Source organism: Chlorocebus sabaeus, chromosome 22 (genome assembly GCF_047675955.1).
Source record: "Chlorocebus sabaeus isolate Y175 chromosome 22, mChlSab1.0.hap1, whole genome shotgun sequence".
Classification (NCBI taxonomy): Eukaryota; Metazoa; Chordata; class Mammalia; order Primates; family Cercopithecidae; genus Chlorocebus; species Chlorocebus sabaeus.
Window position 1 is genome coordinate 91,184,647 of NC_132925.1, and position 17,906 is coordinate 91,202,552.

At 56.9% G+C, this 17,906-nt stretch overlaps 2 protein-coding genes across 8 annotated transcripts; both read left to right on the top strand.

Moving 5' to 3' along the window:
• Positions 1-429: 429 nt before the first annotated feature.
• SLC26A6 (solute carrier family 26 member 6) lies at positions 430-10,443 on the top strand. Of its 7 annotated transcripts, none has more exons than XM_007984144.3 (21): positions 430-850; positions 2,595-2,753; positions 2,844-2,983; positions 3,150-3,260; positions 3,836-3,972; positions 4,171-4,335; positions 4,414-4,566; positions 4,908-4,990; positions 5,074-5,221; positions 5,494-5,607; positions 5,692-5,769; positions 6,048-6,143; positions 6,227-6,333; positions 6,495-6,564; positions 7,489-7,581; positions 7,662-7,769; positions 8,170-8,262; positions 9,130-9,309; positions 9,500-9,554; positions 9,816-9,952; positions 10,167-10,443. In XM_007984144.3, the coding sequence occupies exons 1-21, from the start codon at positions 828-830 to the stop codon at positions 10,179-10,181; spliced, it is 2,265 nt and encodes a 754-aa protein (XP_007982335.1). In that variant the 5' UTR covers positions 430-827; the 3' UTR covers positions 10,182-10,443. The 7 variants fall into 7 exon arrangements, with proteins under 7 accessions (XP_007982335.1, XP_007982336.1, XP_037859902.1 ...); XM_007984145.3 differs by having other exon boundaries at positions 9,133-9,309; XM_038003974.2 differs by having other exon boundaries at positions 4,414-4,452.
• A 2,642-nt stretch (positions 10,444-13,085) lies between these two features.
• Positions 13,086-17,004, top strand: TMEM89 (transmembrane protein 89). Its single transcript, XM_007984137.3, has 2 exons — positions 13,086-16,278; positions 16,697-17,004. The coding sequence occupies exons 1-2, from the start codon at positions 15,877-15,879 to the stop codon at positions 16,880-16,882; spliced, it is 588 nt and encodes a 195-aa protein (XP_007982328.3). The 5' UTR covers positions 13,086-15,876; the 3' UTR covers positions 16,883-17,004.
• Positions 17,005-17,906: the final 902 nt, after the last annotated feature.

A 17,906-nucleotide genomic window follows, 5' to 3' on the forward strand; every position in this document is an offset into this window, starting at 1 on the left:
GCGGCACCAGGACTTCCTAATTCTTCAGGGTCTGCAGCCCTGGCCCGGCATTTTTTGCCCTCACCTGGGTGAAACCAACCTGAGGAACTGCTCTTGCAGTTCCCGCCTTGCCCACCAACAGCACCGACCCCCACCATTCTCCTCGGCGGCCCGCGCAGGAACCTTCTGGGAGCGATGTCCAGGCTGTGCTTAGCGCAGCAGAGGGGATCCTCCAACCATTTATGGCCTGGGTGGCCAGAGTTAAACGGGAGGACTTGGGGATCGTCGGCTCCGGATCTCAAAGACATGCCTAGTCTCAGAAAGCCTGAGGGTGGCGCTCTCAGCTGGAGGCATGAGAAGCCCCACAGACCTGGATCCCCCACAAGTTAAGGCTGGGGTCCACCGGCCACACCCCTAGGCCTCCCGGCCAGTGGAGTCTCCCTTTCCCACTCCGTGAGTACCTTCCGCCGAGCCAGTACCTGGGATCAGCTCCAACCTACTCAAGGCCTCGGGGCGCGACTACAGCCAGCCCAGCGCGGGTGCTTAGTTCCAGTTCTGCAATCCCATCCAGCTCGGGGCAGAGGGCCGGGCGAGCAGCGGGAGGCCTCATAGGCCAGGTCGCCAGGGTGGAAGCGGTTAAATCCTTCTTCTCCAGGCACTCCCCGCCCGGCGCGCGCCACTTAGGTCCCGCCCCAGCGCGCTGATTGGCCCAAGCCTCCCCGTCCTGCCCCGGGATTAGCTCCCGGGAGCGCGCCGCTGGCCTCACTCGGTCCCGGCGACGCCTTCCGGAGCGTAGGGGCCTCTAGCCCGAGCAGCAGGAGCAGCCCGCGCCGGACAACGTGCGAGCCATGGGGCTGGCGGATGCGTCGGGGTGAGTTCAGAGCACAGCCCCGGTGGCCCCGCGCAAGCGCCTCGCTGGAGCAGGCATTCTGCGCTTGCGACGCCTCGGTTTACCTCTGCCGATTTTATGCAGGCGGCTGCCCCTCTGCAGCAAGGGGTAGGGGCGGGAGCTGGCGCGACCCCAGTCCCTTGGGCTGTGCGGAAAGCCGCTGGTGTGCCGCCCGAGGGCCATCCCGGGCCACAGGGAGGCAGCTGCGTATGGAGGAGCCCGGCCAGGAGATGTGCCGGCCGGGGTACGTGGGGGCCGGGAGTCCTTGGCTGCGGCCCGTGGACTAGCTGCTTTCAGCTGGGTCCCGATTCCACCCAGCTCCACTGACCCCGGAGTGAGCGCTCCAGCCTTTCTGGCCCCAGTTGCCCTCCTACAGGGAGAGGCCAATGAATCAAGGCTCCGCCCTCCAGGCGCGGGTCCCACGTTGTGGGGTGAGGAAGCCCTTTAAGAAAACCTGAATGACTCACGTAGGAAGGGAGAGGGGGCTCTAAGATCTCCTTGAGATAGCGGTCCCAAGAGTTTCTGAGGATCTTCCTTGCACCCACTCCACACTCCCAACAGTACAGCCAGGTTAGAGGCCCTTCCCAGGTGAGTTCCTGTCCCTCAAATGGGATCCTCTCCCCAGGTCAGGGCTTTTCCTAGATCAGAACTTTCCTGACTAGTGAAATCTTCCCCAACAGGCTAGAGTTTTCCCCCAGAAAAGATCCCTCTGTGAGGTCTATTCACAGGTGACAGCTTTTCCCCATTCCACGTGGGAGCCTCACCCCAGGTCAGAACTTCCCCTAAGAGAGAGTACCCCGGAGGTGAGAACCCTCTCCCTCTAGGTCTTCTCCTTCTACGTGGGATCTTTCTCTGACTTCAAGTAGGTGCCTCTGGGCAGAGGGAAGATTCCCCCTATGTCAGAACTTGCCTGGCTGGTAAAGATTCTCTGGTAGGTCAGAGATCCCTCTAGGTGAGATTCCCCTTGAAAGCTTCTATTCCCAGATGAGCTCTTTCCCCCACTTCAAGTGGGTACTTCCCTTTCCAGGTGGGAGCCTCTCCCTCTAGGTGAGAGATTCCCACTGGAAAGAGCTCCTTCTCAGGTGAGAGCCAATCCGTGGCTTCCCCAGACCAGGCCTGAGCAGTGTACAACCTGGACCCTGGCGCTGGAGGCCCTGGGGCAAGCTTGGCCCCAACACTTTCCTTCCCTTAGAGGGGAGGGTCTCATCTGAGGCCTGAGGCTTGGGAAAGGAGTTGCTTGAGGAGATGGAGCCCTGGTCCCTGGTTTGCTGGACCCCTTCCCTGAGTGTGCTCTCAGCCAGCAGTGGGCTCCCGGGGCAGCCGGAGGAGGACCTGGAGACTGGACAGGGATTGGCTAGGGGAGAGGGATTGCGGTGGGAGGGATTGGCTAAGGGAGAGGGATTGCGGTGGGAGGGAGCAGCCTGGGACATGGACTGTTAGAGCGTTCAGCACTGGGCAGCCACATCTCGGCTGGAGGTATAGATAGTGCTCATCCTGCAGTCCCTACTTGGGGGACTTTGTCCTAGAAAGAGGCTTTCTCACCAGCCAAAGTTCAGGTCTGAGTTTGGGCATATGGCCCACAGATGCCAGCGTGGGGCTGGAATACTGTACCTTGATCTTAGGGCCCGGAAAAATCAGGTAGGTAACTCTCTGGTCCTAGGTGGAGGTGTAGGGGAGGTTGGGCCAGGGGTGCCCTCACTGTCTCTCTCTGGTCTTGCCACCCCAGACCGAGGGACACGCAGGCACTGCTGTCTGCAACACAAGCAATGGAGCTGCGGAGGCGAGACTACCACATGGAACGGCCGTTGCTGAACCAGGAGCATTTGGAGGAGCTGGGGCGCTGGGGCTCAGCACCTAGGACCCGCCAGTGGCGGACCTGGTTGCAGTAAGGCCAAGATTGGGGCTTGGGGGTGCTGGCAGGGCCCAGGTAGCCCCTGTTCCTGACGCTCACCTACCCCTCATATCATGTCCCCAGGTGCTCCCATGCTCGGGCCCGTGCCCTTCTGCTCCAACACCTCCCGGTTTTGGTCTGGTTACCCCGGTATCCTGTGCGTGACTGGCTCCTAGGTGACCTTTTATCTGGCATGAGTGTGGCCATCATGCAGCTTCCACAGGGTGAGCCGCCTTCAGTGCGTTGGCCTGGAAACCCTGTGGTCTGTGATGCCCAAAACTGGGGCCATGACCTCTACCTTGGAACTATGGCACCTAACCCAGGGCTGGGATTCCCCTATCGTTTCAAGATCTGCTCTCCAGGCCCGCACTGCTACCATTCTACTCCTAGGCTTGGCCTATGCCCTCCTGGCTGGATTGCCCCCCGTGTTCGGCCTCTATAGCTCCTTCTACCCCGTCTTCATCTACTTCCTGTTTGGCACTTCCCGGCACATCTCCGTGGGTAAGTGGAGGCAGGCCTAGCCTTCCAGGAGGATGCCCACATCCATCATGGAGGGCAGGGTGAGGGGGCGCTGAGCAGGGCAGGAGTGGCTGGAGAAGAGGACAGCATTGGTGCTGCATCCCTGGGCTAGCCCATGAGTCATACCCAGGCAGGACTAGACCCCTGACTGTAGGACCACAGAGGCAGAGGACCTCAAAGCCCTGGCTCCAGGAAGATGTGAGTGAGCGAGGCAGCCCAAGGGGCCTGGAACTTGGCGGAGGCCTGAGCAGCCTGAAGCAAGCCCTGACCTCTTCCCTACTCCGCAGAGCCTCTGTGTCCCTGGACCAGTAGACACAGGTGGGACAGGGTAGATGAGGCAGGGACAGCATTTCTAGCCACGCTTAAGGGCCCATGAGCTCAGGGTTCACTCCTGGCCTGGCCAAACCTGAACCACCAGCACTGTCCCTGTTCATGCAGCCATAATCTGAGGACATTTGTCCAGAACTGGAAGTCTCCTGGCCTGTCTCTTAGGACCAGGGCTCCAGCGCAGGACAGTGTGCTCTCCCCTTCAGACCTGCCCCGTGCCGTCCTTACAGGGACCTTTGCTGTCATGTCTGTGATGGTGGGCAGTGTGACAGAATCCCTGGCCCCGCAGACCTTGAACGACTCCACCAGAGACGCTGACCGGGTGCGGGTGGCTTCCACACTCAGTGTCCTGGTCGGCCTCTTCCAGGTGTGAAACAGTCAGGAGTGTGTGTCCCCCCCACCACTTCTGCTCCTGCCACTACCCCGTCTGCATTCCCCTGAGTGCTGACCATCGTCGTCCTCCTCTTGCCATCCACTCATCCCACTCCCATCCCACTTGCCCTGCGCTCCTCATCAACTACCCCAGGACCCCTGCCTGTCCTGACTGCCCCTGGCCACCCCACAGGTGGGGCTGGGCCTGATCCACTTCGGCTTCCTGGTCACCTACCTCTCAGAGCCTCTTGTCCGAGGCTATACCACAGCTGCAGCTGTACAGGTCTTCGTCTCACAGCTCAAGTATGTGTTTGGCCTCCATCTGAGCAGCCACTCTGGGCCACTGTCCCTCATCTATGTGAGTGAGGGCAGGGGGAGAGAGGGGTAGGTGTGCCCCATGGCCTTGAGCGCTGGCTGTAACCTGGCCTCTCCTCAGACAGTGCTGGAGGTCTGCCGGAAGCTGCCCCAGAGCAAGGTCAGCACGGTGGTCACTGCAGCTGTGGCTGGGGTTGTGCTCCTGGTGGTGAAGCTGTTGAATGACAAGCTGCAGCGGCAGCTGCCCATGCCGATACCCGGGGAGCTGCTCATGGTTCGAGGGCCAGAAAGTGGGGGGTAGGGGAGAAGGGCAGGACAGGCTGGGTCCCTGCCACGTGGGCAGCCTCCTGTATTTGAAGGCCAGCTGGAGGGGGACTGGGGGGGTTCTTGGGTATTGTGGGGGGCACAGCAGAAAGCCCCTGTGTTGGTTTCTTCCTGCCCCTGACAGCATCTCCCCATAGTCGAAATGGTGTTGCCCGTCTCTCACCCTATGTGACTTTTTCCCACCTCTGAAGAAGGTTTTGCCCAGTGTCTCCCTCCTCACCCCACAGTGGTTTACATGTCCCCCGACCATGATGCCAGCACCTGCCTCCCTGACTCTGTCCTCTCCCACAGCTCATCGGGGCCACAGGCATCTCCTATGGCATGGGTCTGAAGCACATATTTGGGGTAGATGTCGTGGGCAACATCTCTGCAGGGTGAGCTCTGGCGTCCGTCAGGTCAGGGAGGGTTGGGCAGCCAGGCCAGGACCTTGTTTTGGCCTCACAGATGCCTCTCACAGGCTGGTGCCCCCAGTGGCCCCCAACACCCAGCTGTTCTCAAAGCTCGTGGGTAGCGCCTTCACCATCGCTGTGGTTGGGTTCGCCATTGCTATCTCGCTGGGGAAGATCTTCGCCCTGAGGCATGGCTACCGGGTGGACAGCAACCAGGTCTGGGTGATGCAGGATGTGTAGGAGGCATCCAAGTGTATGGAGGTGCCAGCAACGGGTGGGGGAGGAACAGGTGGGACATGGGGAGACAGCAGATGTGCTGAGGCCATGTGGGGGACTGAGGATGGGAGAGTAGGACGTGTGGGACAGCATCCAGTCTCTGGGGGCCACTTGGTGGGGATGGAGATTGGGGATACACAGGCCTAGACACAGTGGGACAGTGACAAGCCACTTCTAGGAAGTCTCCTCACACCCACACTGCCCCCCGTCAGGAGCTGGTGGCCCTGGGCCTCAGTAACCTCATTGGAGGCATCTTCCAGTGCTTCCCCGTGAGTTGCTCTATGTCTCGGAGCCTGGTACAGGAGAGCACCGGGGGCAACTCGCAGGTGGGTTTTGGGTGTGGGCATGGGTGTGGACATGCCTTGCCTGGGGAAGGGGGTCTCGCCCCTCCTCATCCCCTCCCCCAACAGGTTGCTGGAGCCATCTCTTCCCTTTTCATCCTCCTCATCATTGTCAAACTTGGGGAACTCTTCCGTGACCTGCCCAAGGTAAGCCCCCACCCAGCCAGGCTTCAGGTCTTGGCCAGGCCAGGACTCAGATCAGCCAGTCTAGGTTCAGGTGAGGGGTGGGGACACAAGGTTAGGTCCTGTTTTTCAAGGCTGAGATCTTCAAGGTGAGATTTGGAGACAAGGGTCAGGGTCTGGGTGGGGGTTTGTGTCTGGGGTTCTGCCTGAGTGCTTGGGCTTAATCTGGCCATGCCTCGATGGGGAGGGTTGATGGCATCGGGTGCCCTCAATGGCCCCTGGCGGCACTGTTCCCACCCCAGGCGGTCCTGGCGGCCATCATCATTGTGAACTTGAAGGGCATGCTGCGGCAGCTCAGCGACGTGTGCTCCCTCTGGAAAGCCAATCGGGTGGATCTGGTGAGTGCCCTGGGAGCCCGGGGCAGGGACTGGGCAGCCCCATGGCTCCTCGCCACCCGCCGACCGCTGCCCTCTGTTCTCAGCTCATCTGGCTGGTGACCTTCACAGCCACCATCCTACTGAACCTGGACCTTGGCCTGATGGTTTCGGTCGTCTTCTCCCTACTGCTTGTGGTGGTCCGGACACAGATGTGAGTCCCCCATGTTGGTCCCCTCATTCCAGCTAGTGAGGGAGTGCCACAGGGCTCCCCGCAGCTTTCCCCACATCTCTGGGGGACTTCAGGCTCCTTTGGACCCCTCTGTTATCCCCTTTTTCTGCCCCCTCTTCTTGCATTCTTTCTCTCCTCCACAGGCCCCACTACTCTATCCTGGGGCAGGTGCCAGACACAGATATTTACAGAGATGTGGCAGAGTACTCAGAGGTGAGTGGCAGGGGCTGAGTGGAATGACGTGGATGGGGAGATGGAGGAAGAATGAGACTTTGTGGATTCGTTCCACACTTGGCCAGGGCACTGGGGGCTGAGGACACTTTAGTTTGGTCTTTGGGATTTCAAGGGAGGAGTTTGGGTCTACGACCCCCTCTAGAGGTATGAAGGCACAGAGGGAGAGTGGACAGAGATGGGTCTGGGGCTGGGGAGGGGTCTATCACGGAGTCAACAGCACAAGCTCCACCTGCAGAGCAGCCCTGGGTTAGAGAGCCGGAGTGGCAGCTCCCTGGGGCACCAGGATGGAAGGGAGGCATTTCCTGATCTGATCAGAGGGGTTTTTAAGTCTTCAGTCATCCATTTATCTCCTGAGAGGTCTTGGGCCAAGTGCTAGGAACATAGATGGGGGGCTCTGGAATAAAACAAGGCTGCTCCTTGCAACATGGGTGCAGTGCGATTAGGCAGTGTGGGGAGGAACTAAGGGGTCTGAGACATGGGAGAGGATGAGGGGGGCAGCCCAGCCCTTACCATGCGGGCCTGGAGCCCAGCAGAGACCTGGGCTGTGACCTGAATGGGGTGGGAGGTGGGGAAGGTCTGGTTGGTGTGACAGCCTAGGAGGACCTCTGGGTGCAGAAAACAGATCACAAGGCAGGGGTTGGAAACCCAGGAGAAAGGTTAAGAGCCTGTGAAGGCTGCCTGGGTGGTGGCAGGAGAGGTGGGGAGGGAGAGGCATGGTGCGGGAATGGGGATGACACCACCGGGCTTGTGGCCCAAGCCCCTGGGAGGGCCTGGACTGCAGCCTGGGGAACAGAGGGCTGGGCAGTGGCAGGCACTGGGCACACTAGGAAAGGAAAGGCAGGAGAACAGGATGCAGCCTGGAGAGAGGAGATTCAGCCACCACCAGTTCTGCCTCATCCCCAGGCCAAGGAAGTCCCAGGAGTGAAGGTCTTCCGCTCCTCGGCCACTGTGTACTTTGCCAACGCTGACTTCTACAGTGATGCGCTGAAGCAGAGGGTGAGGTGGGGTCCCCAGGATGGGTGTCAGGCCCCAGCTCCCCGAGAGTTCACCAACCCTTCTCTGACGTTTGCCTCCAGTGCGGTGTGGATGTCGACTTCCTCATCTCCCAGAAGAAGAAACTGCTCAAGAAGCGGGAGCAGCTGAAGCTGAAGCAACAGCAGAAAGAGAAGAAGCTTCAGAAACAGGCAGGGCCCCTTTTGTCTGGTGACCCCCGTCTGCTGCCCCCTGCTCCCTGCCCCAGCCTTTCTCCTGGCCTCCCGACTCCTCCCTCATCCGCACTCCTCATCCCTTCCCCTTTCTCTCTCATGCTCCCAGGGGCCCTGCCTCACTACCCTAGCAGGTCCAGGCTCTAGGTCGCATTTTGTTTCTCTCCCATCATCTGAACCAGTGACAGTGTGAACCGTCACAGTCCTCTTCTCTTTCATGGCTGTTCCTGGAGCTTCAGCCTGGTTGCTGCAGGTCCCACAGCTTCTGGTCCTGGCCCACCTACCTGCCCAACACCAGGGGGCATCACTAGGCCTACATGACATGGCTGTCATGGCAGCCAGGATAGCTGTTTCCCATTCCCTGTCTTCCCTGGTGTAGGCTGCCTCCTCCAAGGGCGCTTCAGTTTCCATTAACGTCAACACCAGCCTTGAAGACATGAGGAGCAACAACGTTGAGGACTGCAAGGTGATGGTGAGGCTGGAGGTGGGAGAGGAGGGGACAGCTGTGAGCTGCAGAGACACAGGATCTACACGTCTCATGAGGAGTACCATGGACCCAGCAGCTGTGGGCCAATGGCAGGAGTTGTTGGGGCTGGATCAGATATTCTGCAGGGAAATTCATGATATGCCACAGAATCTAGGCTTAGATTCTCAGGCCTAGATGAAGACCTTGACTTTGTAGATGCCACAAGACTCCCCCCTGAGTCTGCTTATGGGTAGAGGAAAAGGATTGGGTGTATGGGAGAAAATCAAGGGGTCAAAGACAGGCGTGGTGGTGCACACCTGCAGTCCCAGCTCTTTGGGATGCTAAGGCGGGAAAATCATTTGAGCCCAGGAGCTCGGGGCTGCAGTGCGCTCAAATGGTGCCTGTGAATAACCACTACATTCAGCCTGGACAATGAAGCGAGACCCCATCTCTGAAAAAATATATAGGGGTCAAAGAGGATGCCAAACTTAGAGACTCAGACAGGGTAGGGTGCTGAGGTGTCTGCGTGTGTTTCATGTGGATGCCTGTGTCTATTCTGGCCTGCTCCTGGGCCCCTCCCCTCTCAGCCCTGGCTGATGAGAATGGGACAGGGTCTCCCAGCACCGTGCTTTCTCATGTCCCTGTGCAGCCTCGGCCCAGGAGGTAGCAGAGCATGTCTGGGTGTGCCCTCCTGAGTGTCCCCATACATCTGTCCTTCCTGTCTTTGCATACCTATGTGACCCCCATGTTTGTGTCCTTATGTGTCCCATGAATGCTCCCCACCTGACCTTGCGTGTTCCCGCATGTCTGTGTGTGGCCGGTCCTGCCTTCACCCTCTCATGGGTGGCCCTGGCAGCATGTCTGGCTCCCCAGCAGGTGAGCCCAGGAGATAAGATGGAAGATGCAACAGCCAATGGTCAAGAAGACTCCAAGGCCCCAGATGGGTCCACACTGAAGGCCCTGGGCCTGCCTCAGCCAGACTTCCACAGCCTCATCTTGGACCTGGGTGCCCTCTCCTTCGTGGACACTGTGTGCCTCAAGAGCCTGAAGAATGTAAGGACGGGGGCAGGCCAAGGCCCCTCGAGCTTCCCCACTGACCCTGTAATTTGCCCTGAGAGTACTCCGAGACTCTGACTCCCCAAACCCTCAAAGCTCCCCATCTAAACTCCCTCCCCAAGCCTGCCCGAGCCCCCCTCTACGTCCCTGAGCCTTCCTCTGAGGCTGGCCCCCTTTTCCGCTACAGATTTTCCATGACTTCCGGGAGATCGAGGTAGAGGTGTACATGGCGGCCTGCCACAGTGAGTAGGGTGGGAACAGCAGGAGGGACCTGGGAAGAGGGTAGGATGCTTTTGGCCAAGGGGTTTTCCAAGTAGCACAAGGAAAAAGTCTTTCTCTGGAACTGAAGGTCAGAGGTGTCCTGGGAGACAGGAGTCCAGGGTTACAAGTGATGTGGATTCAGCTGGAGCCTCAGGTGGTGAGGTCAGGGCATTCTGTTTTCTCCTGGGAGTTGAGTTCCTGGAGGTTCTGAGAGTCAGGGGAGGCCTACTTCTTGCCCACAGGCCCTGTGGTCAGCCAGCTTGAGGCCGGGCACTTCTTCGATGCATCCATCACCAAGAAGCATCTCTTTGCTTCTGTCCATGATGCTGTCACCTTTGCCCTCCAACACCCGAGGCCTGTCCCCGACAGCCCTGTTTCGGTGAGCCTACCTCTGGCCTGCTGAGCTCTTTTTTGTTAATCTATTGCTTCTCCCCACCCTGGGTCCAGCTCCAGGGAGTCTTTCCTGGTGGCCATGGTTCTGTCCCCAGTGGGCCCAGTGCTTTCCCCGCTGTCTTTGGATAAAGCTGTTCCTAGGGGTGGGGGTTGGTCTGTGTCCTTTGGAAACTGGAGCCTCCCCTCCTCTTCCCACTCAGGTCACCAGACTCTGAACATGCTGCATACTGCCCGAGACTGCACCTCTGGAGGTTGTGACAGGGCACCCTTGAGAAGCCCCTCAACCCTAGGCCGCCTCCAGGTGCTACCCAGGAGTCCCCTCCATGTACACACACACACCTCAGGGAAGGAGGTCCTGGGACTCCAAGTTCAGTGCTCCAGGTCTGGGACAGGGCCTGCAGTCAGGCTGGCAGTGGCTGGTTACGGGGAGGGAACTGGTGCATATTTAGCCTCAGGAATAAAGATTTGTCTGCTCAACTCCAGGCTCTGCTGTGGCTTGGTGGGGCCCCGGTGGTGGGTGGTCCACAGCTGTGGCTGCTGACCCTTCCTGTGCCCTGAAGGTGAGACGGGGCAGAAAGTGCAGGAAAGACGCGGGAGGTCAGGGTACAGAGTGGGGGAGTTGTGGAGGCATCCCCTGTTTAGGTCTCTCCCCAGCCATGCATAGCCCTCACTCCCTGTCTCCTCAGCTGTGAAACAGTTGGAACTAGAGCTGCTTCTCAGGAATAATTCACTCTCGGGAATACCCGATAAGGCACAGGGCAGTGTGGATGCCAACGGGCAGTCCCTGGAGGATACAGAGTGAACACCTAAGAGCAGCTGTTTCCCCACACTGCTACTCTATGCTTAAGAATAAGCATGACCGGGCTGGGCACAGTGGTTCACACCTGTAATCCCAGCACTTTGGGAGGCATAGGCGGGTGGATCACTTGACGTCAGGAGTTCGAGAACATCCTGGCCAACATGGTGAAACCCCGCCTCTACTAAAAATACAAAAGTTTAGTCGGGCATGGTGGTGCATACCTGTAATCCCAGCTACTCGGGAAGCTGAGGCACGAGAATCACTTGAACTTGGGAGGCAGAGGTTGCAGCGAGCAGAGATCATGCCACTGCATGGGTGACAGATCACCTGGGCATGGTAGAACACTGTCAGCCAAGGAGTGTGTGTTGATTTCTGCCATTAAATGCCGACATCTGGGCATGTGACCCAGCAGGCAGTGGGGCGTTGGCCCAGCTGACACAGTGATGGCAGGGGAGGGACTAGGTCCTAGGATCTGTCTGGTCCTCAGTGTACTGTTCATTTGTAGAGCGTGAGTGGTCACAGTTCTTGTTTCATGGGTTGCTCAGTGAATATTAAATGAGTAGATGCCGAGCCTATAATCCCAGCACTTTGGGAGGCCCGAGGCAGGTGAAACCTCATCTTTACTAAAAATACAAAAATGAGCTGGGCATGGTACCAGGTGCCTGTAATCCCAGCTACTGGGAAGGCTGAGGTAGGAGGATCGATTGAACCCAAGAGGTGGAGGTTGCAGTGAGCCGAAATCGTGCTGGAGGGAGCTGCACTCCAGCTTGTGTGACAGAGCAAGACCCTATCTCAAAAATAAATAAATAAATGAGGAAATGCCGGGAAATGCTTAGAACAATGCTGAGCTCAGGTCCTCTGCTCCAAACATGTGAGCACTGCTGTTCATCAGGTCTGAGCAGGTGCCAGGCCCTGTGCTGGGGTCTGGGCACCATCCTGAGCATGGACAGAGGCCACCTTGCCCTTCAAATCACAGAGACACCCTTGCCTGGCTCTGTTTTATCATGGCCTGTGTTAGTACCTGGCACCATCATCCCCACCACCCCCATTCATGTCCTAGAAGCTCAGCCCCAGGAAATAAGAGCTTTTATTTATTCTGTCACACCACATCCTAGCATCAGAAATGGTGCCTGGCAGCTGCTCTGTAAATATTGTTTGAATGAAGCTTGTATGTTGGAGAGGGCAGTAGATCTCAAACAGGAAACTTCAGGTAGTTAGAAATGCTTTGAAGAAAATAAAGCAGGGTCATGTGATAGAGGTCATATGTTACCCAAGATGCTTATGGAGGGGGGACTCAGCAGGTGACCCTGGAACTGAAACTTCAGCCATAAGGAGGTGACTTTTTAGACATGGGGAGCTGTGGTCCTGACAGTGGGAACAGTGGGGGTATTGAGGGAGGCAGGGGCAGCATGAGCTGAGGTGAGAGGGTGAGGGGACCTCACAGTCCAGGGGGAGCCTTCGGGCTTTGTTCTGACAGTGGGGGAGCCGCCTGTGGATTTGGATTCCACATCTTCGAGCACTCACCCAACTGCGACGTGGACTGTGGGGCTGAGGCTGGGTGTGGGGGACCTGCAAGTTTGGTCAGCCTAGAGAGGTGATGCCCCTGGTGGAAAGCAAAAGGTTTTAGGGGCCATGTCGATTTTTTTTTTTTTTTTTTAATCGGCTCTTGCTCTGTCCCCCGGACTGGAGTGCAGTGCTGTGATCACCACTGTCTACAGCATTGACCTGGGTTCAAGCGATCTTCCTGCCTCAGCCTCCTAAGTAGCTGGGACTACAGGCACACACCACCACACCCAGCTAGTTTCCCCCCTCCCCCCAAAAAAGATGGAGTCTCACTGTGTCGCCCAGGCCAGAGTGCAATGGTACGATCTTGCCTCCCGGGTTCAAGTGATTCTCCTATCTCAGCCTCCTGAGTAGCTGGGATTTCAGGCATCTACCATCATGCCCAGCTCATTTTTGTAGAGATGAAGTTTCACCATGTTGGCCAGGCTGGTCTTGAACTCTTGACCTCAAGTGATCCTCCTGCCTCGGCCTCCCAAAGTGTTGGGATTACAGGCGTGAGCCACCGCACCCAGCCCCAGCTAGTTTTTGTTTGTTGGCTTGTTTTTTGAGACCGAGTCTCGCTCTGTCGCCCAGGCCAGAGTGCAGTGGCATGATCTCGGCTCACTGCAACCTCCGCCTCCTGGGTTTAAGCAATTCTCCTACCTCAGCCTCCCGAGTAGCTGGGACTACAGGGGTGTGCCAGCATGCCCAGCTAATTTTTTTTTTTTTTTTTTTTTTTTTTTTGTATTTTTAGTAGAGACAGGGTTTCACCATTTAGCCAGGATGGTCTCAATCTCCTGACATCGTGATCCGCCCGCCTCGGCCTCCTGAAGTGCTGGGATTACAGGCTTGAGCCACTGCACCCGGCCTTTTATTTATTTATTTATTTATTGAGATGGAGTTTTGCTATTGTTGCCCAGGCTGGAGTGCAATGGCGCGATCTCAGCTCACTGCAACCTCCACCTTCCAGGTTCAAGTGATTCCCCTGCCTCAACCTCCTGAGTAACTGGGATTATAGGCATGTACCACCACACCTGGCTATTTTAGTAGAGACACGGTTTCTCCATATTGGTCAATCTGGTCTCAAGCTCTTGACCTCAGGTGATCCGGCTGCCTTGGCCTCCCAAAGTGCTGGGATTATAGGCCTGAGCCATGGCGCCTGGCCTAGTTTTTAAAAAACAGTTTGTAAGGTCGGGTGTGGTGGCTCACACCTGTAATCCCAGCACTTTGGAAGGCTGAAGTGGGTGGATCACCTGAGGTCAGGAGTTCGAGACCAGCCTGGCCAACATGGTGAAACCCTGTCTCTACTAAAAATACAAAAATTGGGGCTGGGTGCAGTAGCTCAAGCCTGTAATCCCAGCGCTTTAGAAGGCCAAGGTGGGTGGATCATGAGGTCAGGAGATTGAGACCATCCTAGCTAACACGGTGAAACCCCATCTTTACTAAAAATACAAAAAATTAGCCAGGTGTGGTGATGCACGCCTGTAATCCTAGCTACTTGGGAGGCTGAGGCAGGAGAATCGTTTGAACCAGGGAGGCAGAGGTTTCGGTGAGCTGAGATTGCGCCACTGCACTCCAGCCTGGGTGAGAGGGCAAGAGTCTGTCCCCCACAAAAAAAAAAAAAAAAAAAAAAAAAAAAAAAAAAAAAAATCGTAGATGGGTTGTTACTATGTTTCCTAGACTGGGCTCAAATTCCTGGGCTCAAGAGATCCTCAGCCTCAGCCTCCCAAAGTGTGATTACAGGCGTGAGCCACTGCAGGTGTTTGGATTTTAGGGATTGGCTGATAGGTGAGGAGAAGGCCAGGGTGAAAGTGTTACTGAGGAAAACAACTCACTGCTTGAAATGCTAGAAACCAGTACTGTGACACTAGGTTTTGGGCTGAAGCAATCCTCCTACCTCGGCCTCCCAAGTAGCTGGGACTACAGGTGCATACCACCATGTTGGACTAATTTCTTTTTTAAAAAATATAGTGACGGGGTCTCACTATGTTGCCCACCATGGCCTCACTCCTGGGCTGAAAAGATCCTTCCACCTCAGCTTCCCAAAGTACTGAGATTACAGTTGTGGGCCGGACACCAGATTTGGGTTCAAGTGATTTTCCTACCTCAGCCTTCCCAGTGGCTGGGATTACAGCAGTGGCGTGATCTTGGCTCACTGCAACCTCCGCCTCCCGGGTTAAAAAATTATTGTGCCTCAGCCTCCTAAGTAGCTGGGATTACATGTGCCCACCACCACACCCGGCTAATTTTTGTATCTTTAGTAGAGACAGGGTTTCACCATGTTGTCCAGGCTGGTCTCAAACTCCTGACCTCAACTGATCCACCCACTTCAGCCTCCCAAAGTGCTGGAATTACAGGCGTGAGCCACCGTGCCCAGCCAAGAAAAGCTTTTTATTGCAAGTCAACTAGCAAGGAAGCAGGAGTCCAGCTTCAGTGTGTCTCCCTGTGCTGGCTTTAAGGCAGTAATTTTATTAGAAAAGGTTTAGGGGATGGATACTGGGATTAGTAGGTGGGTGATTGGTAGAAGGAAGCAGGAGGTCTGGAAAGTTCTCAGGCATGTGCAATTAACTCTTCATGCCTCCTCATGGGTCTCCTGTGCAAATTTTGGAGGAGTTATATGAAACATGGTGGAAATTCAGGCTGTGATGTCAGCAAGCTCTTTCTGTGCACACTCCAGTCGGGAATATTGGGTCCATCTGATTTCAGTTTTGTTATCTTACAAGCAGAGGGAATTTCAGCGTTTCAGCAAGTTGTTTCTTTCCTTATCTACCATCCTGTAAACTCAAGGATTTCTAGGGGCCAGGCATGGTGGCTCACAGCTGTAATCCCAGCACTTTGGGAGGCTGAAGTGGCAGGATCACTTGAGGCTAAGAGTTTGAAACCAGCCTGGGCAACATAGTAAGACCCCTATCTCTACAAAATAAATGTTAAAAATAAGTAAATAAATAAATTAGCCAGGCATGGTGGTGCACACCTGTAGTTTCAGCTACTCAGGAGGCTGAGGCAGAAGGATCACCTGAGCCCAGGAGCTCAAGACTGCAGTGCGCTGTCTCTTAAAAAAAAAAAATTCTGTTAGTTACTGGTTTCTTTAACTGTTCAGGGCTTAGTTTCTTTTTTTATCTTTTTTTGAGACAAAATCTCACTCTGTCGCCCAGGCTGGAGTGTAGTGGTGCAATCACAGCTCATTGCAGCCTCGACCTCCCAGGCTCAGGTGATCCTCCCACTTCAGCCTCCTGGGTAGCTGGGACAACAGGCATGTGCCACTATGCCCAGCTAATTATTTGTACTTTTTATGGAGAGGGGGTTTCGCCGTGATGCCCAGGCTGGTCTCAAACTTCTGGGCTCAAGCCATCCACCTGCCTCAACCTCCCAAAGTGCTGGGATTCTAGGTGTGTGCCACTACACCCAGCCTAGGGCCCAGCTTCAAAAGGAGGTGCTCCCTCAGTTTGGTGCCAGCCAGGCCCACTGGGAGAATAGGACCCAGAACCCAGGTCTGCCATTCTCCTCAAGCCCTGGACTCCAGCCCCCTTACCACAGCCAGTTTCTGGCCAGGCTGCTCATGAAAGGCCATGGGTCTCGCTGGAACCTGCTGCCTCAGAGCCAGGCCTGTTCATGGGGGAGGGGCGTTTGCCGGTCGCCAGGCGCCCAGGTTCCGGCCCCTGGCACTAGCGGCGGCCATGCTGCACGTGCTGGCCTCGCTGCCCTTGCTGCTCCTGCTGGCGATGCCTGCTCCAACCCACGCCTGGTCGCGACCCCTCTGGTACCAGGTGGGGCTGGACTTGCAGCCCTGGGGGTGTCAGCCAAAGAGCGTGGAGGGCTGTAGGGGTGGCCTGAGCTGTCCTGGTTACTGGCTGGGCCCTGGAGCAAGCCGCATCTACCCTGTGGCTGGGGTCATGATCACCACCACCATGCTGATGATCTGCCGCAAGATACTGCAGGGGCGGCGGTGCTCACAGGCCACCAAGGGTGAGGTGAGCGCAGCTCTTTCTCCCCCACAGCCCCTGCCTCCATGTACGCCCAGTGAGCCGCCTTCCACCCAACCCTGCCCCATGGGTCCACACTGGCCTGTGGGCCTCCCACACTCCCACCCCCAGCTCACAGCCCATTGTCCCTGTGTCCACACACCTTCGTGGAACCCATGTCCACCACCCACAGCCAGCACCCTGCCCCCAGCTCTCCCCTTTAGAACCCTTGCTCTCATCCAGCCCCTGAGGGCCCCGTGACCACTGTAGCCCACAACAGACCCTCGGTGATTCTGTCACCCTGAGTCTCCCATCCCATCTGGGCACTGCCCCACACCCTACTCCCTGCTCCCCAGCTTCACTGCCCCTCATCGCACCTCCCTCTCTGCCCTCCATTCTCACTCCTGCCTCTTGGTCCTGTTCTCAGCATCCGCAGGTGACCACTGAGCCCTGCGGACCCTGGAAACGGCGGGCCCCAATCTCAGACCACACCCTGCTCCGTGGGGTCCTGCACATGCTGGATGCCCTCCTGGTCCACATCGAAGGCCACCTACATCATCTAGCCACCCAGCGGCAAATCCAAATAAAGGGGACTTCCGCCCAGAGTGGGTGACCAAACATGTGCCTCTCTCTGCCTGACAGCCTGGGGTCCTGGGCCAGGTCTGCTCTCTCCAGGCCTATCTGGACCGTGTGTCCCTTTTCTACTTTTAAAGCCAGCTGACTTGGTGTCCAGGACAGGCGGGCAGGTGGGGCACAGGCTGGCTCACACTGCTCCATTGCCCCCACCAACTGACTTTTCCTCCCTAAGGATCCCTCCTGGAGACACAACTGCTCCTCTGGGCTGGGTGTGGTGGCTTACACCTGTAATCCCAGCGCTTTGAGAGGCCAAGATGGGAGGATCACTTGAGCTCAAGAGTTTGAGACCAGTCCGGGCAATATGGCAAGACCCCATCCCCACAAAAAATACAAACAAAAAAGTTAGCTGGGCATGGTGATGTATGCCTGTAGTACCAACTACTCAGGAAGCTGAGGTGGGAGGATGACTTGAGCCTGGCAGGCAGTGGTTGCAGTGAGCCAAAATTGTGCCACTGCCTTCCAGCCTGGGTGACAGAGCGAGAACTTGTCTCAAACAAAAACTGCTCCTCTGGCCTGACCAGTACCTGGGGACTCCCAGTGTGATGGGAGAGGACTTACCATTGGGACAGACTTGGGTGGCTCAGGAAGGGCTGCCCAGAGGAGCCAACAACCTGGCTGAGCCCTGAGGGGAAATGGCTATAAAGAAGGGAACTTCAGGTGGAGGTCTGGTTCTGAGCAAAGGCCACGTGCTGTCTTTGGTACTCTCTGCACATGGACAAGGCGGGCAGTGCCCATGATTAAGGGCCGCAAGTGCCGAGTGAGGGTCCTGGGCCTCTCCAGTGCACAGGGGGAGCCAGGAGCACAGGGGGAGCCGAGTGGTCAGCTGAGAAGAGGGGTGGGGGCAGTGGTGAAGTTGGAACCAGACACTGAGGATCTCTGATGGGGGACTGAGAGCCCCAAGCCCCCAGTCACTGTAGAGTCACACACCCTTTGGCTTCACCCATCCTTGTCACCACCTCATGGAGGTGACTTTAGTCCTGCCATCAATCAGCAGCTGGCTC

Coding starts and splice junctions, on each gene's coding strand:
- SLC26A6 (XM_007984144.3), top strand. CDS start 828: ATGGGGCTGGCGGATGCGTCGGG. Junction 4,336..4,413: donor GGCCACTGTCCCTCATCTAT/GTGAGTGAGGGC, acceptor GCCTCTCCTCAG/ACAGTGCTGGAGGTCTGCCG. Junction 6,144..6,226: donor AAGCCAATCGGGTGGATCTG/GTGAGTGCCCTG, acceptor CTCTGTTCTCAG/CTCATCTGGCTGGTGACCTT.
- TMEM89 (XM_007984137.3), top strand. CDS start 15,877: ATGGGTCTCGCTGGAACCTGCTGCCTCAGAGCCAGGCCTGTTCATGGG. Junction 16,279..16,696: donor CACAGGCCACCAAGGGTGAG/GTGAGCGCAGCT, acceptor TCCTGTTCTCAG/CATCCGCAGGTGACCACTGA.